General features: G+C 42.4%; 1 protein-coding gene and 1 long non-coding RNA gene across 2 annotated transcripts in view; one reads left to right on the forward strand and one right to left on the reverse strand.

Annotated features, from left to right (window-relative positions):
* The window catches only part of LOC132352590 (uncharacterized), a 426,053-nt gene that overhangs the window by 329,174 nt on the left and 71,649 nt on the right, over nt 1–25,230 (reverse strand). The gene's annotated exons all lie outside the window — the stretch shown is intronic.
* The window catches only part of HTR2A (5-hydroxytryptamine receptor 2A), a 58,041-nt gene continuing 41,637 nt past the window's right edge, over nt 8,827–25,230 (forward strand). Inside the window, exons 1-2 of the mRNA XM_059902807.1 lie at nt 8,827–9,390; nt 12,366–12,566. Of these exons, the coding sequence (XP_059758790.1) occupies nt 8,979–9,390; nt 12,366–12,566 (613 nt within the window). The 5' untranslated portion in view covers nt 8,827–8,978. The remainder of the gene's footprint in view (nt 9,391–12,365; nt 12,567–25,230) is intronic.

The following is a 25,230-nucleotide window of genomic DNA, read 5'->3' on the forward strand; positions in this document are numbered from 1 at the left end:
TATCAAGTCTCCTTTGCTGGTTCTTCCTCACTTCTAAATGTTGAGGTTATCACTGGATTCAGCTCTCCAACTGCTTCTTTCTCTCCTCAGATGTTGGGAAATCTCATCCTATCTCATGGCTTTCAATACCCTCTATACACTGACAATTTCCTAATTTACATCTGCAGCCTGGACTCTCTACTCTACCCTGGACCCTTATATTCAGCATAGTCATTTGTTTGTCATAGACATCTCAAGTTTGGCATGTCCAAAACTGATCTCATATTGACCCAAAACTTGCTCCCCATTGGAGCACTTCAGGGAAGGGCAATTCCATCCTTCCGGTTACTCAGATCTAAAGCCTCAGGCGTCCTGTCACCGCTCTCTTTCTCACATGCCACATCCTGTCTATCCATCAGCAAGTCCTGTTGGCTCTATTTTCAAAATATACACAGAATCTGATCACTTCTCACAAACCCATTACCACTACCTTAGTCCAAGCCACCATTCTCTCACCTGAAACCAACATCCTGCTTCCATCCTACCCGCTACTCACCCCTCATTTCATTCTGTTCTCAAAGCAGCCAGGGTGATCAGTTTAACTGTATGTCAGACACAGATGTAGAGAACAAATTTATGGATACCAAGGGGGAAAGGCGGGGGGATGAATTGGGAGATTGGGGTTGACATATATACATTACTATGTATAAAATAGATAACTAATAAGAACCTACTGTATAACACAGGGAACACTGCTCAATGCTCTGTGGTGACTTCAATGGGAAGGAAATCTAAAAAACGGGATATATGTATACATATAACTGATTCACTTTGCTGTACAGCAGAAACTAACACAATATTGTAAAGCAACTATACTCCAATAAAAATTATTTTTAAAAAAATGTATGTCAGAGCATAGCACACTTCCGCCCAAATCAAATGGCTTCCCACGTCATTATGACCAAATACCAAATCCTTTGCCCATAGTGACCTGTGGAAAGTTATCCACAGGACTCCCGGCCCACTCATGCTGCTCCAGCTACACTGACCTCATTGCTTTCTCACCCACCCTAGTTATGCCCCTCAAGGCCTTTGCTCAGAGAGAAATTTGCCAAACAATCTTCACCCCACTCCCCATATATCTGCCTGGATCATTCCCTCGCCTATTTCAAGTCATTGATCAAATACAGCCTTCCCTGACCACCTACTATTACAACCCCTGCTCCAGTGCCTATCCCCTTCCCATGCTTTATTTTTCTCCATAACACCTATCACCTGGAGACACTATATAATTTATATCCTTCCACCACACACTCTCAGAACTCGCCCTGCTCACCACCACCACGTTGCTCCTGTACATTTTAACATTTTCGATGAAACTGTTTTTTATCAAGGTCACCAACCAACCCATGTTGCCAAATCCAATGGACTCTTCAATGCCTTCATCTAAATAGGCATCACATTTTATAGCTTAAATTATGGTATTTCACTCCCTGAAACCCTAAGTGACTTCCCACTGTACTTGGAATATAATCCAGACTATTCATCCTGGCCCAAAAAGCCTTAAGGATGCCTGACCACCTCTCAGCGTTCGTCCCGCACCAACCTCCCCCCTCCAATCCCATCCAGTCCTCAGAACCTCGCCTCCTCCCACCACACCAGGCCTGGTCCAGCCTCAGGGTCTCCCCACGTGCTGCTGCTGCTGAGAGTCTCCCCCCATCTTCTCACCCTCCTGACCTCAGCTCTGATCTGAAGACCACAGGAGACCCTCCCTGATCCCCTTATACAAAATGTCCCTCATTCTTTTCAATCACAACACCACAGAACTTAAATTGACACATAAATATATTTACTTTCTCCCCTAACTAAAATACAAACCTCATAAAGGACTCTGATCATCATCTGACATCAACACATCTACCTGCTGCCTGTATCTGAGCCCAGGTATTCTGTCTTCTCTCTTGTTATGATGGAGGAACCCTTCCACTTGTGTCCTTGACCCATCCCTTTTCATCAGATCAAGGACATCATTCCAGCAATTATCTCCTGCCTCTATTGCACTGTCAATTTCCCCCTTTCTACTGGACCATTCCCATCAGCACAAAAACATGTCATAATTTATCCTATCTTGAAAAAAAAAGTCTTTGCCTCTTATCACCCTTCAATTACTACTGCATTATTCTGCTGTGTTTTTTTTTTTTTTTTTCATCCTCAAAGTAACTCTTCACATTCATTGTAACTTCTCCTACCATTTTTTTTCTTAAACCCACTTAGTTGGACTTTTACTGTAACCACTCCATTGGAACAGTTCCAGTTAGGGCCACCAAAGGCTTCCATTTTGACAAATTTGATGGTCATTTCTTAGTTCTCATTATACTCAGACTACCAGGATCATTTGACCCAGTTCAGCACTCTCTATTCTTGAGAGTCTTCACCTGACTTCCAGGATATCACTTTCTTTTTGCATCCCTCCTTACTCATTGTTTGCTCCTTCTCCATCTTCTTGGCTGGTCCCTCTACAACTCCCTGACTGGAGTAATCCAGGGCTCAGTCCTCAGAACTCTTTCTTTTCATATCCCCATTCACTCTCTGGATGATCTCGCCCAGTTTCAGACTTTAAACACCATCAACAGGCCATTGACAACCCAGTTTATACCTCAACCCTATACTCACACTTGCTACCACCAACAATTCCTTAAGTGAATGAATTAAGGCAGAAATGCTGTCCATCTTCACGGTGTTACTCAGCTCCCAAAACAGTGTCTGACACAGCACTTGGTAATTATCCGTTAAATTTATGAATATTGTTAAAACTAGACGCCACTGTGGGAAAACTGAAAAGACAGATGACAGTCATTAGCTAATTTCAAGTAGTTGTTTCTTTTCACACATGCCAATGACATTAACAGAAGGCAATGCAAGACACTGCTTTCCAAGCATGCAGTGGTCAAGAGGTCTGGCTTGTTCCAAACCTCAGAACTGGAACATCCAAAGGAAATGATGGATTACATATCATTCAGGAAATCTGGGAAATTCTTTTTCTCATTCTTAGACCATTAGTAAGATTTGATTAATAGAAATCTCGGGGACATATTGTGAAGAATGAACATGAAATAAACAAATTCTATGCAGCCAGTTTAGAAGAAAATCAGATACAATTGAGCGGAGGTTAAGGTGGCCACTGTCTTTAAAAACAAAGCCTATAAAGAACAGACAGAAGAAGGATCTAGTCTATGCTTCTTTAAATAAAAATAAGTGATTGATACCCCAAATGTCCAGGCCATTTAAGCTTCCCAGACTGCAATCCATTAAAAAAAAAAAAAAAGTTTACTCACAGCAATATGAATGAATCTTACAGACATACAGCTAAGCAAAATAAGCCAGACACAAAATAAGCATGTACTACATGCTTCCGTTTAAGTGAAGGTCCAAAAAGGGCATAAGGGAACTTTCAGAAATTATGGAAATGGTAGATGTCTTGATTGGGTAATAGTTATATGGGTGTATAATATATTTATCAAAATGCATTGAACTGTTTAAGATCTTAATATTTTAATGAGTGTAAAATATAACTCAATTTTAACAAATAAATTTTCCTGCAATGAGTGCTCTGGGGGCTGGGGGGAAGTGGGAAAAATAAGAAACAAATGCCTTCACTGCAGGATCTCTCAGAGCCTTTAACATGCTTCTGTGCACTGTAAATCTCTAAGAGAGGCTACAGGATGCTGTATGTTCCAGATTCAATTGCTCAAGGAACTTTATGTTTTTCTTACATATATTAACGTCTCTAAGACACTAATGTTTCAGAACCCAGTAACTTTAGTCTGGAAAAATTCAAACAAAGGCTATAAATACCACTGCAGTCTCTGAAAAAATAAAATCAACATCATTTTTTAGTGAATCCCCCAGAATAAACTAGTTGCAAAATGTACCCTTAAAGAAAGTCCAATTAAGTACTGGAGTAATTCTGTCCAAAATAATAAATTTCATTTTGGAGTTGTTGACCTCAAATTCCTTCTCGCAATTATTAGACAGTAAAGCCAGTTGTCTATCAAACAATTCCAAGTTTGTGTCAAGAAAGCATGCAACGATATAGACAATACTTATCTCTCTGTTCTCTGTAAGACATGCAACTCATCCAGAGGTGGCATCAAGGCATTGAAACACAAGTTTAAAAATAGAAGTCTTAGGTTGGGTTCCCTGGGAACCCTCGTGTACAGATTTACTGTGGAAAGCTCCAGACCAACACCTGTCGGGAAACAGGACTAGGCAGGGGGAGAAGTGTAATGGTGATGCAACCACAACAAAGGTGGGGAGCTCTGGAACCAGGGCAGCCCTTAAGTGTTGTCCAGCCTTGAGGCAAGGGGGCCAGACTTTTATATCCTCACAACAGACCAATCACTGTATGCTGGCCGCCCTAGGAAAGAGGCACAACTATGGGCACGGTAGCCTCTTTGAGGGTAATTTCCACGGGGAGGATCAGCTGAGAGCCATCAGCTACCAACACTTCCAGCAGCAGAGAGAGTGAGTGCCTCAGCCTTGAAGTGGGAGAGGCGCCACACACCAGTGTCCACTACAGCAGCCAATACACACCCCTTTCACCAGGCTCAAAGGGGTGTCTGATCTGCAAGAAACCACCCCGACCAAATCTAATTCTCAGGCTATTAATAGACAAGCTCTGTTTAAGTACCAGGAGTCAAGGACTGAGATTTTGCCCATATTGCTTTGTCCTTGACAAGCATTCGCAAAACTGCAATAGAAACTGCAAATAATCTTAGACATCTGTTACTAAAAAAATTCTCTCACAATATAAACTATACACCAGGAAACTCATATGACTAGCTTTGCCATGACTGGAAACCTAGCTGTTCTTCAGGAAGAATAATGGCCTAAGAACATCAGATTTCTTTAAGAACTAAAACACAACAATCAGTAAAACAAGATTTAGCATCAAAAAGCTTTAGAATCACTTTCCAACACTGAAGTGGTTTTTTTTCCATCATATTTTCCTTTGCCCTTTTTTTTTTCACTTTTTTTTAAATTAATTAATTTATTTATTTTAAATTTATTTATTTATGGCTGTGTTGGGTCTTAGTTTCTGTGCGAGGTTTCTTTCTTAGTTTCTTTCTCTAGTGGCGGCGAGCGGGGGCCACTCTTCATCGCGGTGCGCGGGCCTCTCACTATCGCGGCCTCTCCCGTTGCGGAGCACAGGCTCAGTAGCTGTGGCTCACGGGCTTAGTTGCTCCGCGGCATGTGGGATCTTCCCAGACCAGGGCTCGAACCCGTGTCCCCTGCATTGGCAGGCAGATTCTCAACCACTGCGCCACCAGGGAAGCCCCACTTCTTTAAATTGAAGTATAGTTGATTTACAATGTTGTGTTAGTTTCTGGTGTACAGCAAAGTGATTCAGTTATATATACACATTTTTTTTCATATTCTTTTCCATTATGGTTTATTACAGGATATTGAATATAGTTCCTTATGCTATACAGTAGGACCTTGTTGTTTCCTTTGCCTTTTTTAAAAATAAAGTTTAGTATCCCATTGGACAAAATAATTAAAAAGTATTTAGAGGTGTCTCCCTGAGTCTGCTTTTTAATGTATACTAACAATCAATTCATATATTCCTTCAAAATGCATCTACCAAGGACATCACATTAAGGGACACCATGTTTGGTATTGATGGTATAGAGATGAACAAGAAGTTCACCATCTAATAAAGATGACACACATGTAAACAGGTAATTATAAATCATTCATTCATTCAAACATATCTAGGCACCAACTATATGCCCCACCTTGAACAACAATAACATAGTCTTTGCCCTCATGGGGCTTACATACAGTGTGAGAAGTGTTCACATAGAAGACTGTAGAAGGTGCTATAGTCTCTGCCTACACAGGGAAGGAGTGCCACAGAAAGCTATCTAACAGTAAGCTCAACAACAATAACAATTAACCTTTCCTGAGGGTGTAAAAGGTGCCAAGCATATACGTAAGTTTATTTAACCCTCAAATCAGTCCGCTGAGGTAGGTATTGCTATTATTCCCTATTTACAGATGAGGAAATCACAGCCCAGAGAGGTTAAGCAGCTTAATCAAGGTCACACAGGTGGTAAGTGGTGGGCTGGGATTCTCAGGGGACGTAACACTGGAACTGAGCCTTGAAAGCTGACTAGGAATTTGCCAAATGGACACAAAAAGGGGGGGGGGGGTAGTAAGAGTATTCCAGACACAGGAAACTGCAAGTACCAATGCTTAAAAATCCTCAGAAACCGGCAAGTTCATCTGCATGTAGGCTGCTGGTGGGAGAGTTACAGGGGTCCAGGCCTGAAAAGTGGGAGCAGTGGGGACGGGCAAAGACAGAATCCACGTGCCCTACAGAGACTGAAGGAATGCAAACACAAACTGCCGTGGTTTTTAGTAATATCAATAAGAATATTCATAAGAATTAAAATGGCTAACATTCTTCAAGAGCAGCCAGACATGGGCTACATATTTCTACTCGTTATCGCATTTCAGCTTCATTACAATCAGAGGGAGCAACTAGATTGTCCGGGGTTCTGCTGCTTATGAGTTACAGAGCTGTGGTTCAAAACTAGGGAAACTCTAACCCCAAAACCTGTGCTCTCTCAGCTGCTGGGTCTACAACACGCGGCGATCACCCCTTACCCTCACCCACCCCACCCCTACTCGGGAGGCAGAGGAGCAGTGAGGGGGGAACTCATGCTCTAGCCCAAGAGACAATGATGCAGCCGCCTTTAACCAAAGAAGTGAGAGCTGGGGGCTGGAGAAGAGATTTGAGAAATACGTACACAGAGGTGGCACTGGAGACTTCTTAAGATCAGGCCGTGAGAACGAGGGAATAGATGTGGAAAGAGATGGTGATTCCTTAACCAAGTGAATGGGTAGAAATAAGCACTGAGAGGTGGGCAGCGGGATGGGAGGGAAAAAAAAAAAAGATGCTAAGGTCAAGGTCTACCTAGGCTAAAGACAGAAGGGCCTGCTGGGCAGCTAGATATTTAGGTTGGGAGCTGAGGAAAATAATCCACCGTGAAGGTACAGATTTGGCCAAAAACATGTTGAAGGCATGGGAGGAGGTTAATTTGTCTCGGGAAAGCGTAAAGAATAAGAAGAGGGACAGAAACCTAGAAAACATCAACTATTCAGGAAAGAATCCATTTTCCCACCTGTAAAAATAAGAAGATACACACACACACACACACACACACACACACACACAGCCCCTGACATATCTGCCTTCTTTAAAAATCTGAGAAGGAGCTTTCTTAGAAGTAAAGCTGGTTGTCCTTAGTGTTACCTCTGGAGAAACCAACTTATTCTCCTCCACATGTGAGGTATTGAATTACTTCTAGGGGGTATATCTCTGCCGAAGAAAATAAGCTAGTTGAATGATGTATGTATTTGATAATAAACAGTACTGATAGTTTATCAGCGTTATCACCAAAAATCTGCTCGGCCACTCTGAGCCCAAGTCACCGATGTCAACAATTCCACTTGAGGCACAAGCTCGGCGGGCTCTGCGTGGAAGCACCGATGCTCCTAGAATATACCATTCTCTGGCTTTATTTACATTCTTTCTTCACCCTTCACCCTAGAAAACGTCACAGTGGGGCTTACCTGCCTTAGGGATCTGTACAAAGGGCGATTTCTCCCGTTTCTCTCTTTTTTAAAAACAATGGAAAACTTCCCACTGTTAATATGTAGCAAAAAGAGGGAAGGAAAAAAAAAAAAAGCCCGTCTGGTCCGCCCTCCCTGGCTGTCGCTACCTTGCAGTTTATGACACACAGATAGAGGGAGGGCTGCCGGAGTGAACGAGGCGGCCGGGCAGCAAGTCCCTTCCCGGGGAGACCACGAGCGCCCGTGTGCAGGCGCCTCTGCCTACTTTGTGCCCTGCGATGTCTTCTGTGCGACTTTGAGAGGGGCTGGGGACGATGTCTCACCGCGCGCCCGGCCCAGGCGAGCCCCGCGGGAGGGAGGGAGGGAGGGACCCAGCCAGGCGGGGACAGAGGGAGCCGCCGCGGACCTTGCAGCGCTGGAACTGGCTCGACTCTCCCAGGCAGTTTTTGAAGTCAGCAAAACAGAAATCGAATTACTATGATGCTGGTGGACGCTCAGGGACAAGGGGCTTTCTGCCGGCTTAATCGCCACGAGAGATGCAGCGAGTCACACAACAGCCAAGTGTGTCTACCGTGTGGACCCCGAAGACCTATGTAAGTTGTAGCGCTCTCAGGCTGCTGTGTTTTATTGCCGTATAATTTTCTTGCTGGCTTGAAAGGCTGCTTGGCCGAAATGCAGTCGTTTCAATGAGAATTTCTAGAGTGGAAAGTTGTCTGCTGATCTTTGCTGAAGACTTTTTCTTTCTTTGATTAACGAAGCCACATGATACAAGCTGACATTGCTGCCGGCAGCCGTGGCGATTCAGCCTAAGACCGACGGAGAACTATATCCCAAAGTACATCCAATTACTATGGAATTAACCCTGGATGTATTTTTAATTGACTGCCAGGGTAGAGTGTCTACAGCCCCACTGTTTTGGATTGCTTGCTGTTTTAATGCTGCTGTGGCTCAACGAGTAATGATCAGCAAAACCAACTGAATGAGACAGAGCTAAGAGAGATTCCCGGGGGTTACAAAACTTTTCTTTTTTGGCCAGGATCACATTTTTCTCCCTGACTGCTAAGAAAACTCAGCAACCTCTATGTTAAAAGTTCATTCTGCTTTTTTGCCCTTGCTTTGGAGAAAAAAATGAAATCAGACAAAGGATTCTACTGAAATTGTGAAGGAAGGAAGTATAAGGAAGCCACCGCAGTTCTTTAACTACGATTGTAATAATGGGAGGAAAAGAGCCAACCAAAGGAGCCCAGCACGTACGCCAGCCTCAGTGTGACAGAGCATGGGGACATAAAGCTGAATGGTGAGCAGAGCCTGTAACTCAGTTTTTCGGCACTTCATCTGCTACAAGTTCCAGCTTAGAGATGGATATTCTCTGTGAAGAAAACACTTCTTTGAGCTCAACTACGAACTCCTTAATGCAATTAAATGATGACACAAGGCTCTACAACAATGACTTTAACTCCGGAGAAGCTAACACTTCGGATGCATTTAACTGGACAGTGGACTCAGAAAATCGAACCAACCTTTCCTGTGAGGGCTGCCTGTCACCACCCTGCTTCTCCTTACTTCATCTCCAGGAAAAGAACTGGTCTGCTTTGTTGACAACTGTAGTGATTATTCTAACCATTGCTGGAAACATACTTGTCATCATGGCAGTGTCCCTAGAGAAAAAGCTGCAGAATGCCACCAACTATTTCCTGATGTCACTTGCCATAGCTGATATGCTGCTGGGTTTCCTTGTCATGCCCGTGTCCACATTAACCATCCTTTATGGTGAGTGGCGTTAGTTTCCCAGCTGTACCCACACTGGTAACAAAGCATGTGCATGTCATTAGCAGATGAGTCAGGGCTCACGGGGCAAACTAAGCGCAAGGCTTTGTTTATACAGGAGGGTCTACCATGTTATACTACTTAAAATTGTACTTTTAAAATGAGATCTCACATTTTAAGAAATCAGACAACCTGTTATGTGTGATCACTGGAGAGTTTTGTGCTTTGAAACGTGTGTATTTTACGCAGGGAGAGAAGGTGTTGTGCTGAAAAACATGTACATTTTATGTAGAATTATAAAGGTCCCAATACAGTCATAAAGCAATGACATCTGTCGTTCTGAATCCACTTGGTTTTCGCTCCTTTATGTTCTCAACCAAATACTCCAGCCCTCAAGACAGGACAGTTTTATCTTTGTCACACTGTTTTCAGCACTTCTAATGAAGGGGTAAAACCTTCCCAATTACCTTGGAACATCTGCAGAGAGAACATTAGTGGTGCAGTGGGTTTACTGTTAAAATATGGAGTCTCCATTAGAATAAATGAATTACACCAGTTTTAAATTGTTCCCTGCCCGGAGAAGCTAATTTGGAAGTGTACCTTTGGAATTATAACCTCAACTCTTTAAAAATGCCTAGGCTTAAACTCCTCCCGTCTGGTTTGGAGGAGGGTGGGAAACACATGGGAAGAGATTAATCTTGCTTTCTTCTCAATAGAGTTTGAAAGAGTCAGACCTCTCAGCAAGTAGGCAAACACTGGGATGGCTTCAGCGGGAAGCAGAATGTGATATTCTTTACAAATTATGAGTAATACAGCTAGATTTCTCTCTTTAAAAGGGGGCAGAGAATCTTCAGACTGCTGATACAGGCACACCAGCAGTCACCCAGAGCTAGAAACAAGTTATGAGCGCTGTCTTTTAGAAGGGATGTTCTGGCCAAGTCTTAAGGGTTAAAAAAAAAAAAAAAATCAACCCAGCCCCAAGGAATATGGAGGAGGAAGGAGGTGAGCAAAGGAGCGCAGGCGCGCCGGTTTGCACAGGGTCGATAGAGCTCTTTGCAAGGCCAGCCTCCGCTTGACCACTCACAATGTCACACCAGGATGATTTGATTAAATTCGCCTGTCATTTCCCAGACATCCTGGAGAGGTTCCCGCTTCCTAAAACCCCGCTGCGTTGAAGGCAAACTCCAGGAGTGGGAGATGACTCTCAGAGGGCCTGTCCGGGAACCAAAAGCCCGGTGGGGGGAAGGCGGGGGAACCTCCGAGCGGCAGGTGGACCCCCGAGCGGCCCGTGGGGACGGGCACCGGCCAGCCGGGTTAGGAAGCCGAGATCTGCCCGGAGCCTCCGGCTCGGGGTGCAACGGCGCCCCCTGGCGGCCACCGCTCCGCGCACAGCTGGTTCCTGCCCAGAGATGCCCCTGTCCCTGGACTGGTCCTCCGGACACCGCTGGGTGGGTGAGGAAATGCCCCCTCCTTATCCCCACCACGGAAACCCAAACTACGGCCCGCGGCTGCCTCCTTGCAGAGAAAACTCCTCCCAGGGTCAACATCAGTTCCGACCAGGCAAAGCATGGCTTCCCCCCAGGCGCTGCTAAGAAAAGTCTCTCCTTTTAGCTCAAGCTCTCTGCAAATGGCGTGAAAGGCACCAAGTCCGACTTGTATCCTGCACCCTTTACTTTTCTAAACATCGGTGGTGGCATTTTGGTAGAGAGTATGTTTGTGACTAGAGAGTTCGTTCAGCTCTGTGGGTCCAGAATGCCGTGAAAGAAAGGTGGTCTTCATCATTTTCCTTCTCACCTGTGCACAGATTTAACACCATGGCTTATATTGTCATCAAAACTAATTAAGGTTTATATAACCGTTTGATCTTCCGCTAAAACAAACCGAAACGGGAGACTGTGTGTCCAGAAGGCATACCCTGCCTTCCTAGTGAAGCAGGTGACGTCCTGCAGTGCGTCTCACAGTGGAATTCTCCGGGTAGCTTTAAATCACTTTAATGTTTGGGGCGCCCTCCACCCACCCTGCTGGGCATCAGGACCTACAGAAAAGCTGTCCAGCTGATTCTAATGTGCAGCCCTGGGTGAGAACCACTGCCCTGGGCAGCAGTTGCCCAAGTGTGGTCCCTGGGCCAGCAGCATCCGTACCAGATGGGAAGTTGTTAGAAAAGCAAATCTTCCTGCTTCACTGCACACTTTCAGAATCAGAACCCCCTGGAGATGGGGTCCAGCAGTCCCGTTTTAAGAAACCATCTCGGAGATTCTGAGACTCGTTAAAGTTTGAGCACCACTGCCCTGAAACAGTTCTCAGGACAAGAATACCATGCTTTTCTTTACCACTATCTTCATTTTCACCCCACACCCCCCAAGTTTGAGTTTAACCCCCAAAGTATTATTAGGTAATTATTTTTCATTTTCACAAAGAAATTCCCAATCTGGATTTTTAACCATTTCTTCATTCACACCAGTAGCATTTTTGAGAGACCACTAAATGCCATCACTGTGCAAGACTGAGCAGTTGTAATAATGGCCGAGAGATGGCCTAACCTCAGGCAACCTACAATCTGTGAAAGATATGTGAATAAATAATGACAGTACACTGCAAGAGGTGCTTCGATAGAGGAACCCATAGTACCTCATAGCTCCTGACCTAAGTCATCAAAAACAAAAAAGAGGTAGATTTTGTTAGGCAGAGGAGACAGAACGAGAGAAACCCCAGGGAGGCACAACCTGAGTTTACAACACACCAGCATGATTCCAGCCACAAGAAGTTTTCAAACCTTGTGATCAGCCAGTGAAGTCTTACTGTAGTTAAGTACAGTTGCCATCAGGCTTTTTGTGAAATATTAAAAATATTAATATCTTGTGTTGCCCTTTGCTGTTACCTGTGCCTTTTCCCAAGATGGAAACTGTTCAAAGCAGGGTAAATTCCACACACCAGAGAAGTTCAAGGTCACTAACTGATGCTAACCTTCTGCATCATAGGGTACCGGTGGCCTCTGCCTAGCAAGCTCTGTGCCGTCTGGATTTACCTGGATGTGCTCTTCTCCACCGCCTCCATCATGCACCTCTGCGCCATCTCCCTGGATCGCTATGTTGCCATCCAGAACCCCATCCATCACAGCCGATTCAACTCCAGAACTAAGGCATTTCTGAAAATAATTGCTGTTTGGACTATATCAGTAGGTAAGTAGGAACGGTATTTTGGAATCTCATTTGAAATGACGGTTCATGCCTTCTAAGTAGACTTGTCCTGTTTTGTTGCACTGAACCCTGACATTCCTGAATGTACTGTTTCACTTGTTGCAAGACATGTTATAGTAATTATTAGATTTGCTTTAGGAAAGAAAAATCTGTTAATGTCACTGGCTGACAACATAAATTTGTATTTCTTTGCACAGGTAAAAACATATACACCAATAGAGCCAAACGCGAGAATAACTGTGCCATGGCCACCTCCAAAAATTTTCCCCATCTCACACTTTCAAATTCACTCAGTTCAAGTTTCTAAATTCCTAAATCTTGAGTTTCCCCAGAGACCTCAATGTTTATAATCACTGGACTTGTGGTCAGTATAAGAATACAGAGCCCCATACTGGAGAATACACAGCTTCTGGGGGATAGAGAAGGTACCAGGTGCCATAACTCAGAGGGAGAAAGAAAGTGAGGAAAGAGGATGGTGGCAGGACTTGCTCATAGAGTACCCAGCACTTCTGCAACCTTCCTCTTCCTCTTATGATAAAACATGCCAGAGGATTTCAACCCACTTCACTTAGGTTGATTACACACCTTCATCTGTTGCCAGTATTGATCTTCTCTCACACACCTAACAGCCAGGAAAGCCCAGGTAGTGGAAGCTAAAGGAATAGCTCCCAGGCAGCTAAATCAATTGTACCTGTCCCCTAAGCGGGCTTGGTTCATAACCAAAAATTCCCTGGGATTTGTTTTAAAGTTGCCAAGTGGGAACGATGTGCCTGCTTACGGCCACATGGGTGCCAGTATCTACTAACACAAGGAACTATGGGATTTGGTGGAGGCTTGACATCAAGGACTCCAAACCCTGCTTGTACTGATGAACTTAATAAGTTCCTTCCTGGGAAACAGATGTCGCTCCCAAAATATGCTTGTAGTTTCTGGGCCTGTGCAATCTTGGACTCCTCCTACGAGGATCAAGAGAATGAAGGACTAGTGGTTCTCAACCCCAGCTGCACATAAAAGCCCTGGGGAGAGTCCTGATTTCATCGGTCCATGGCAGGGCCTGGTGACTCTGAGGTGCAGCCAGGGTTGAGGACTGAGATCGACAGTTGCTGAGGGAAATGCAATTAGAGGGGCAAGAATAACGTGAAGGAAGCGAGCCGAGCTATTGACAAATTTACTTAGCTTTACCCCTGGACACTGTCCCATTGGTGAGACAGACGCGGGGAGAGTCACCCAATCTTTTACCCTCAGCCGCAATGCCACCCCTTTCCCTGCCTTAGTCAAGCTTAATAATAGCACTAGTAGTAAGGGCTGTTTCTGAGCAACGACCAGAGACACAGTCGTGTTCAAAGCACCTTATGGAAAATAAGCTGCAGAGAAATAAGTTGCACAGGATGACATAGCTCATAACCAGGAATCACCCTGGGTCAATCCTATTTGAAAGCCTATACCCTTACTACTGCCCAGTAAGACAGTCTGCTTCCTGCTCCTTTCAGCCATCACCCCAGGAGGCAGGCAGGCTGGAATGAATAGTTGTGGGGTGATGGTCAGGGGTCATCACCCATTTGGCCAAACTTTTACTGCATAGCTACCATGTGCTTGGCACTGAATATACTAAGGTATGCATTCAGAGATCTCTGACCATGTGGTCGGGGAAGGCAGATAGGAAGACATAAGGAACACTGAAGTTACGTAGGCTCTATACCACAAGTCTGTGAGATGTGTGTCTGAGGAGTTAGTAAAGGTAAAAAATAATAATGTCTGTTCTAGTGAAGGGACTTAGCATAAATATCCTCCCGAATTGTTTTTCTAGTGTTTCTCTTTCCATTGTTGTTTTTTTGTTGTTGTACATTTAAATCCTTAGGCTAGAATTTTTGTATATGGTCTAACATGTTTTCTTCTACCAATTATTAGAGCCCTTTCAGTATCTATTGATATCAGATCTTCCCCTTCAATTTCTTGATGTATTTCATTTTCTTTGTAGATTTTAATATTAAACTGCCCTTGCATGCCTGGAATGTATTCATGAGCGAAATTGGATTTCTATGACTTTGTTAGTTGGTTTATTATTCTTATAAGGTTTCTTTTCGTAGCCTTATTAAATTTGGGAGGGTTCTGATTTTCCCCTAAGGTCTTGAAATATTTAGTAGGAATGTACTTTAAAGGTTATATAGAATTTAGTTCAAATCTTTCTCGTCCTGGTGCCTTTTCAAATGGTGTCTTTAATTATATCACAAACCTCTTCAAGATTTTTCATTTACATTTTCTACATTGTTTTGGGTCATTAGCTGCATACAAAGTTTAAGTTATCTTTTGTATTGATTCTTTTATCATTATTAAATGTGAGGCTATTTGTTTTAAAGTCTGCTTCATCTGATATTAGTATAGCTATGCCAGTTTTTTTACGTTGTCATTTTCTGGGTATATCCTATTCCGTCCTATATACTGTCAAACTCCTTTCTGACTTAATATTAAGTACATTGCTTGTAAGAAGCATATAAAGTTGTTTTGTTTTTATCTAGTCAATCTGTCTTTTTTTATTTAAACTTGTTTTTTGAAGATTGCCATTTTTTTTTATAAATTTATTTTTGGCTGTGTTGGGTCTTCGTTGCTGTGCATGGGTTTTTTCTAGTTGTGGCGAGCAGGGGCTTCTCATTACAGTGGCTTCTCTTGTGCAGAGCATGGACTCTAGGCACAAGAGCTTCAGTAGTTGTGGTTCATGGGCTCTAGAGCCCAGGCTCAGTAGTTGTGGCACACGGGCTTAGTTGCTCCACAGCATGTGGCATCTTCCCGGACCAGGGCTCAAACCTGTGTCGCCTGCATTGGCAGGCAGATTCTTAACCACTGTGCCACCAGGGAAGTCCCCAATCTGTCTTTTAATTGGAATATTTCATTCATTTACATTTAATGTAACCCAGATATATTGGGCTTTAAATTTACCCTCTTACAATTTTTTTATTTCCCATTTATTCTATATTCCAGATTCTCTCCATCCTTGCCTTCTTTTAGACTAATCAAGAATTGTTAATTCATTATTCCCCTTTATAAGCTTGTTAGTTATCCCATTCTTTTAAATCCTTTTAGTGATTACAGCATTCATTTTTGACCTAAAAGAGGCTAATACAAATTACTTGTATCACGTTTGTTTGTTTATTTATTTATTTATTTATTTATTTGTGGCTGTGTTGGGTCTTCATTGCTGCATGCAGGCTTTCTTTAGTTGCAGCGAGCGGGGGTTACTCTTCATTGAGGTGCGCAGGCTTCTTATTGCAGTGGCTTCTCTTGTTGCGGAGCACGGGCTCTAGGTGTGCGGGCTTCAGTAGCTGTGGCACGCGGGCTCTAGAGCTCAGGCTCAGTAGTTGTGGCGCACAGGCTTAGTTGCTCCGCGGCATGTGGGATCTTCCTGGACCAGGGCTCGAACCTGTGTCCCCTGAATTGTCAGGCGGATTCTTAACCACTGTGCCACCAGGGAAGCCCCTTATCTCTTCTTAAATGATGCCAAAACCTTAGAATATTTAACTCAATTTTGTTATTTTTATAACAAAAAACTTTTTATAACATTTTTATTTTGCCTTCATTTTAAGCATATTTTTGTTCGGTACAGATTTCAAATTTGGCAGCTATCTTTTTTCAGCAATTTATGGGTAACATTCTGAAGTTCTAGCTTATATTGCTTCTTTGTGAGAACTCTGCTGTCAGACTTATTGTTGTTCCTTAGAACAGGGGGGGTCCCCAACACCCGGGCCATAGACCAGTACCGGTCTGCAGCCTGTTAGGAACCGGGCCACACAGCAGGAGGTGAGCGGCGGGCGGGGAGCAAGGGAAGCTTCACCTGCCACTCCCCATCGTTCGCATTACCGCCTGCACCATCCCCGCCCCCCCTTTCCCCATCCGTGGAAATACTGTCTTCCATGAAACTGGTTCCTGGTGCCAAAATGTTTGGGGACTGCTGCCTGAGAAACTACCGTCTCTTACCACCCTCTGCTGCTTTAGGATTTTTTCTTTGTATTTTAGCAATTTTACTATGATGTGCCTAGATGTGGGTTAGTTCTGGTCTTAACCTACATGGTGTTTGTACTGATTCTTAAGTTTGTAGCTCAATGCCTTTTGTCACTTGGGGAGAACTCTTGGCCGTTATCTTTTCAAATATTGCTTCTGCCCCATTCTCTCTCCCTTCCCCGACCCACTTCTTAGACTCCAATTTCTTGTATGGTAGAACTTTTACCCATGTTTATGACTCTTAAATGCTTATCTACATTTTTCACCTTTTTTCAATTCTTACTTTAGTCTGGATAATTTTACTGACTTTTCTTCTCCTGGGTTATTAATCCTCTCACCGGCTACTTCTAATTTGCTATTTAAGCCTATATACTTTATTTTTAATTTGGTACTGCATGTTTAGTTTTAGAATTGCCACTTGATTCTTTTTATAGATTCTGGTTCTCTGGAATAACCCTCCATGTTTTCATCTATTTTCTTAAATACTAATCACAGGTATCTAGGTATCTTAGTTACCTGGGAATTTCTATTTGCTGGGGTCTTTTTCTGCTTGGTTCTGTCAGCTGGTAAGCCTGGTAATTTTATTAAACACTGACATTGGGGAAAAAAAATGTGGATACTCCACTGATGTTCTCAGTCTTCAGACAGGGGTCCTTTAACTTTAGCAGGCAGTTAGAATAGGTCCCCTAAATCCAATCAGGGATTAAGCCAGGTTTAGGCTGAGTTTTTGTAACCACTGGTCTGTTTTCAGTTTGCCCTTACACCTGGGATATATTCCTGCATGACCTCAGATGGAGAACCAAGGTGTTCTCCATTTTGAAGAGCCCTCAACTCCAGTTTTTTTTTGTTTTTTTTTTTCAACTCCAGTTTTTGTCTCCTCAGCACTATAAGGCTGCTGCTAACTCTTTTTTTAATTTTTTAATTGAGAGTATAGTTGATTTACAATGTCATGTTAGTTTCTGCTGTACAGCAAAGTGAATCAGGGGCTTCCCTGGTGGTGCAGTGGTTAAGAATCCGCCTGCCAATGCAGGGGACACCGGTTCGAGCCCTGGTCCGGGAAGATTCCACATGCCGTGGAGCAACTAAGCCTGTGCACCACAACTACTGAGCCTGGACTTTAGAGCCCGCGAGCCACAACTACTGAGCCCGCGAGCCACAACTACTGAGCCCGCATGCCACAACTACTGAAGCCCACGTGCCTAGAGCCCATGCTCCTCAACAAGAGAAGCCACCACAATGAGAAGCCCGCGCACCACAACAGTAGCCCCCGCTTGCCACAACTAGAGAAAGCCCGCACACAGCAAAGACCCAACACAGGCAAAAATAAATAAATTAATTAATTAATTAAAAAGTCAATCAGTTATCCATATCCACACTTTTTTAGATTCTTTACCCATATAGGTCATTACAGAGAATTGAGTAGACTTCCCTTCTATAGAGTAGTGTGTATATGTCTTTACTCAACCTCTGCAGATCTGTTCTTCTCACAAGTTGGTAAATGCCTTAAAGGGAAAGGAGGCTCATACTATTACCTTACTTTTTTTCTCTTCCCTTCACTCCGGAATCCTAACCCCTGAAATCCTGACTGCTTAGACAGCCCTAATTCCAATTTTTGATCTCCCAATCCCCGCTGAGACACAGTTTGGGGCCTTGAATTTTGCTTTATTTGACACTAGTATTCCATACCTCCTCCTCCTCGTTTGAATCTTTCCAGTCTATCTTTTCTCAACTCTTCATTCTTAATATCTTTGTTCTTTTGTTTAATAAATATATTTTCACAAGTAACTTACAGATGGATTTTTTAAAATAAAATCTGACAGTCTCTGCCTTTTGATAACAAAAGTCAGCCTGTCTACATTTACTGTGACAACTGACATAATTGGTTTTATTCCTCCCATTTTACATTCATCATGTATCTTTCTTTGTAATAGTTCATTTTCTTCCCTGTTTCATGTTTGCTGACTTACACAATGTTTTCTTCATTTCCCTCGCCCCATTCCAGTTAGTTTGAATTTCTACTTGGCTTTTCCATTCCTTTCATGATTATAGTCTCATCCCAAATAATCATTACACTGATATTTCTATTATTATATATAAAATAAATAACCCCACTAAATTGTTTTATTTCCTCATTCACCCTGAGTCCCAATTCATAGGTTTTTCTATAATTTTAAAATAACCTAGTGGCACAATAGATCTTTTTTAAACAAGTCAAAAAATGCAGAAACCATAAAGATTGATATAGACATAGCTGACTACACTAGAAATAGTACATTTTATGTGGCTAAAATCAATATAAACAAAGTCAAAAGAAAAATTTCAATGTCTGTGAATAACAGACTCAGGGTTGCTACCCTTAACATACAAAGAGCACGCACATTTTGATAAAAAATGAAAAGACAAGCAACCCAACAGAGAAATAGGTAAACTAAATGAACAGGCAATTCACAGAAAGTTAAAATGGACAAAGCTCATGAAAAATGCTCAGCCTTTTTACAGTCATGGAAATGTAATTTAAAACAATAACGCAATACTACTTTCACCCATCTAACTGGCAACATTAAAATGAGTGAAAACACCCACTGCAGTTTTGGATATGGTGCCCTATGTACTCAGATTCTGTTTGTGTGAATTTGAATTGTTTGTTCTTGGACAATCTAGCAGAAGTTATTCAATATTAAAATTTGACCTACCAACCCCACTTGAGAGAATCTGTTCTACAGAAAAACAAAAGTACACGTAAGAATCTATGGGAATTTGGGGAAACAGCAGAAAAGTGGAAGGGCTAGGTCATGGCTGAATGTATTATTTTTATCTAAATTATGGAATATTTTGCAGCTCTTAAAAATATCGAGTTGGGGTTATGATATTCAACCAGAGGAATGTTAAGTGCAAAAAAAAATAAGTTTCAGGGTGGTATGCATGGCCTGGGCCCATTCGGGTAAGATAATAGTAATAATATATGGAGACATTTACATATTAGCACTGAGAAACTACTGAAAGACTTCACGCTTGTCAAGAAGGTAAAATTAGCCATAAGAAAGAATGAAACAATGCCATTTGCAGCAACATGGATGGACCCAGAGATTGTCATACTGAGTGAAGCAAGTCAGACAGAGAAAGACAAATACCATATGATATCGCTTATATGTGGAATCTAAAAAAGGGTACCAACGAACTTATCTACAAAACAGAAACAGTGTTACAGATGTAGAGAATAAACTTATGGTTATCAGGGGGTAAGGGATGGGGAGGGATAAATTGGGACTGACATATACACACTACTACATATAAAATAGATAACTAATAAGGACCTACCATACTCCTGAAACTAACACAACATTGTAAATCAACTACACTCCAATAAAAATTTTAAAAGAAATGTATACAATATAAAAAAGGTAAAATTAGAAAGAATGATAGGATTGTTATATTTTTCCCTTATATATTTCTGTATAGTTTTGCCACAAGTATGATGATGATGAAAGTGCTTTAGATGATCAAGAATGAAACAGTTACACCTGCATCATGGGAGGGAGGGCTCTATGGAGGAGATGGCTCACCCTCAAAGTTTGGGAGGATCTAACAGATGGCAACCTTGGCAACCACATTATAGACTACTCAAGTTTTCTTGCACTAGGAATTTCTGAAATTAGCCTCGTCTTTCCCCTCCTTACTGCAACCGGCTTGGTCGTTTTATTTTTGCCAAGGCTTCTATCTAACTCTGAGGAAAATGAACATAATTACAAATCAACTGAGTTTTCTATTTGTGAGCTTCTCTGAGCAAAGAAGTGATAAGAGTAAAGATGGAAGCATTAGATTAAGAATGATCCTGAGGTTCTCTGGATTTTTTTTCATTTTGCCTTCATAAACCCAATTCCCTTGATCAGGGGAAACCGTGACTTCAACTACAATATATAAAAGGAGCAAACCTTTTCCTCATGAGGATTGCCTTGCTAATGCCATGTGAGAAAAGAAAGTAGATGCTATTTATTCCTTGACCATCTTTAGCAGGTTAAAGTATATATTAGATAGAAAATGTGAAAATGACTATTTTCACATTGTCATATGCTGACAAGCAAGCAAAGACACCGATTTAATTTTTTTCTTGTGCTCATTTCATTGCAGAAATATATTTGCAGCTCATAGAGTAATTTTGAAGTCTCATGAGTGTAAATAAGATTTTTTTTTCCTCAAGGCTAAGCATGACCTTGCATTTTATGCACTATTACTTTTATAAAAGAAGAGACAAGCTGTGTCCATTTATTTTGTCCTTTGCCTTCACAAACTGGGACACCACACATAGAACCCGAAACCAAATGCTTAGATCACTGGGTCCAACCTCATGCCTTCAGGCAGGTCAAAAAACCTACCTCCCTAGACAGTGCGGTTGAATAAGGCAGGTTTGAGGGACAGTGAAAATGATATATGTCACTATAGTTTTAAATTGTATTTATCTGATCATATAGTATTTCTGAGGATCTTTTCATGTTTATGAGCAAATTTATATTATGTTTTCTATGGTTGGCTGCTTATTGTTTTTGCTGTAGAATTTGGTGGTTATAAGCAAAAGCCTGGAGCCAAATATCTGGCTCTGTCCCCATAAGCTGTGTAACCTTGGGCAAGTTACTTAACCTCTCTGCACCTTCAGTTCCTGATGAATAAATGATAATAACAGTACGTATATTGTGAGGTTGCTTTAATGATTAAATAAATACAGCATTTGTCTCATAAATGTTAAGAGCTTACAACATCATTTGAACTCCTTTCTGTAAGGTTCTTGGACTTTTCCTAACATAAAATAGAAGAATTAACTTTTTGTCTGTATTTTCACTATTTATCTATGTATTCCCAGTGTGTTGTCACTTGCCATTGTTTATAGTGGTTTTCTTTCCCCCCACATAGACTTTTATTTTTATATAATTTTATCTATAAATGTTCTTTTCTCCTTTACAGCTTCTGAGTTTTGAATCATTACTAAAATTGCCTTTCCCACTACAAAATTATAAGAGGAATTCTTCCATATTCTCTTCCATTATTTTTATGGTTTTGTTTTATGCATTTAAGTCTTTGACCCATCCAGAATTTAACCTGTGGTTTAATTTTATTATTTCTACACAGCTACTTATTATACCCCTTATTTCCCCCACTGATTTGATATGTCACCTTTAGTATACTCAGTTCCCATGTATGTATTTGGGTTTATTTCTGGACTTTATGTTCTATTGATCAGTCTGTTCATTCACTTGCAGTATATTTTTAATTGAGGATATGTAATATGGCTTTTATTATCTCTTAAATCTAGTATTCCTTCATTGCTTTCTTTCAGACTTTTCCTGACCATTTTCATTTGCTTCTTTGAGTTTTTTAGGAATGAGCTTCTATCTAGTCCCAGAAAAGAAAATTTTATTAGAGCTGCATGTAACTTTTTAAGTCAACTTTCTAGACCTTTTTCCTGGCATACCTGTGTACTATATTTTTGGTCTTGTTTATTTTTTGTGGTTTGTAAGCAGCCTCAAATTCTATATGGAATAAAGTGAAAGTATATAAACAAATAAAACCTAAAATTTTAGCACTTAGGCTTAAAACATTTTGAATGCATGTTTAGGTCCAAAAGGAATGATAGTGAAATATGTATGTTGAGTATTCCTATCATAACATATCTTCTGGGGAAAAAAAATGGCTTGGAAAAACACAAAATAAATTGGCTGAATAAAATGGGCTCAAAACCAGATGGTGTTCTGTTGCCCTTTAGAGTGGGCGACATCCCTAACTCCACCGTCAGAAACAAATATATCTGCGGAGCCCACTTGGGCGTCTCTCCTCTAGGACCTTACAAGGTTTATGCCCGAGTCCCTTACTGCCAGGAGTCAGCCTAGGAACTGGGTTTCAGATACTCATCATGCAACCAGGACAGGAAAGGACTTGGGTTACCTGTTCTCTCTCCCACTGCTTAAGAGATCACATTGTAGGTGAGCATCTACCAAGATACAAAAAGAAACTTGGGAAGAATTAGTCTAACTCGCCTTTCCCTCAGTTTCTTCTATCTTCTAATTTCTCTCCTGGGTGAAGTAAAATCGCCTCCCCTTTTTCCCCATCTTTTTTGTCCCTGCCACAACGCATTAGCGCATCAGAGGTCCAGGAAGGAGCTCTGGGCACTGCCGCAGCCTGCAAGGGAACAGGTTGGTGTCCAGGAGCAGGGATGCTCACGGCCTTGGCGAGAGGGGCTGCTGGCCTTCCCTAGGGTGCTTCAGCGCCAGAGAGCTGCCAAGGAGCCAGCTGTCACTGTCACTGCCCTGAAACAAAGCCTCTGCAGGGCCGCCACTCAGCCCACTGCCTTCTCTTGACCCCTGAGTGCAGCGGTCCTGTCTCTTTCTGTACACGGGTGCAGGGAATTTCGGGACATCTCCCCCACCAGACCACCTCGTCTCATACTTAAGAACATAACATCACGACAAAGACTGTGCTCTTGGAGGATGTGTCCTTGGTTGTCCTTCAGGACACTGTCCCATGGGTAAGAGGAGGTTTACTGGCCTGGGCAGCTCAGAACCTTCCAGAGTGACAGCTGACTTCTCTCTGCAGGGCAGACTCTAGCCGTAGCCATGGGACTATGTGCTGAATAAAACAGCGCTTAGTAGCATACACTCTCCGTGGCCACGGGAAACTGGTGGGCAAAATTAAGAAATGACCCAATGAAAAAGAATCGCTTTATCCTCTGTTAATTTGACCTTCGTCATAGACTGAGTTTCTTGGCTTTTGGTTCATCATTCTTCCAAGGAGGAGAAGTTAGAGGAGGAAGCACAGGGCTGGGACTCCTATTGCTTCTGGCCACTTAAAGCAGAGGACTAGCATCCACATATCGCCCCCTCCTGCCCTTGGACTGTGTCAGAAACTCACAAGCTCTGGAGGCATATACTTGCTCCAAATCTATCCATCCCTTTTGGGCCCGCAGGTAGGAATCTTCACTAAGTCAGGAGCGATAGCAGATCATCTGATCAATCTGTTATCACCCGCACCCTTTGTGCCCTGGTACCTGTTCTTTCAGTGGCCTAACAAAACGCCAACCCTGCACAACCAGACTTTACTGTTGCTGCGTTCTGTAACCAAGCGCTCCTGGAGAAAGTCACATGCTGTGAATCGGACACCACTTATCTGTGGTTTGCAACCTTGCCTCGACTCTCATTGCTATCAATCCTTTGCTTCGTCCTTAGTGGATTTTTTCAAGTCTTTTTCCTATTCAAGTCTTCTTATCAACCCCGGGTACCATTCTCTAAGCAGACCATCTTATTCCCTTTTGCCCTAAGAAGGGGCCATCAGGCGCAACTCGTTTTCTGTTTCTACTCCCACGTGCCAATTCCACTTTCAGTTCTCAACTTCCAAATGGGTATCCCATGAAGACGCAGGTTCTTCTGTACTTTGTCTCTACCTCCTATCCCTCCCAGAAGAATCTTTCTTGGCTTCTCTCCATCTCCCTCCCTCTGATTTAATTCCCTTTGAAGATTCTACTCATTTGCTCCATTTTGTCACCTCTCGTTTATACCTCCAAGCACCATCCAGCTTTGACCTCCCTCCTTTTTACTGTTCTTCAAGGTCACCAAAACCTTCCTGATTCCCAATTAAATCCAAAAGATTGTTTCTATTTTAATAATGTACTCAGGTAATACATGAATACATCCTCAATGTGAGAAAGTCAAACGGCTCCAACTATAGGGAATAAAAGTGAACTTGCCCTTCATCGCTCCCTGTCTCTCCAGACCAGCACCCACAGGTACTGTGCAGACCCTGAACCTCTCTGTGACCATTCAAGGTAGAGCACAAGCAAGAGAGGAGGGAGTCTTGCCAAGCAAAGCCCCCTCAGTCCCCTTCTACTGGTATATCCTTCGACTCTGGGCTTGCATTTCAAGCTGTGCCCTCCAGACCCTGCTGACCTCTGCTGCAGTTTTTTCTTTCATTTTGGCCCTTTCTTCAACTTCTACTTCTCTCTAAACCAGGTCCCATCTGCTGCCTTCCAGAGATTCCTCCATCATTTGTGAAATACTAACGAGCTGACATTTTCTTGGGTTGTTATAATTTATTCTGATCAATGTGCTTTATCTTTTTTAATCACTAAATGGAATTTTAGGAGGGAGTATAGACACATGGACACGTGCTTGGATACTATCTTGATCCAAATTTTATTTATACATGTCATACCTTACCTACTATTCTTCTATGCATTTATTTGTGTGTATTGATGTCTCCTCTTCAAAACTGTCTCCTTCCTCATCATCTTCTCCTCCCTCTCTGATCTGTTGCTTTTGTAAGCTCCTTTTTCTCTTATTCCTTATATGGTAGTGTTCTCTAGAGATCTATTCTCTACCTTCTCATTTTTTCTCCTCCTTGCTTTTGCTGGGTCCTTTCCATTTCCATGGATTCAGCTCTTAGCAGAATACTGAGGAACTAACAAATCTGTATTCCAACCCACAGTGCTCGCCAGGGCTTCAGACTCCTGCATCCAACTATATGTGCTGAGTGCTTCTAGCCAGAAGGCCCACGGGAACCCCAGTCTTACCAGATCAAAAGCTGTGCTCATCGTCTGCCATTCCTCCTCCTGAGATCTCTATCTTAGAACATGGCATTAATATCTGCTCAGTCACTCGATACCCAAAATTCC

This window comes from Balaenoptera ricei, chromosome 18 (assembly GCF_028023285.1).
Source record: "Balaenoptera ricei isolate mBalRic1 chromosome 18, mBalRic1.hap2, whole genome shotgun sequence".
NCBI lineage: Eukaryota > Metazoa > Chordata > Mammalia > Artiodactyla > Balaenopteridae > Balaenoptera > Balaenoptera ricei.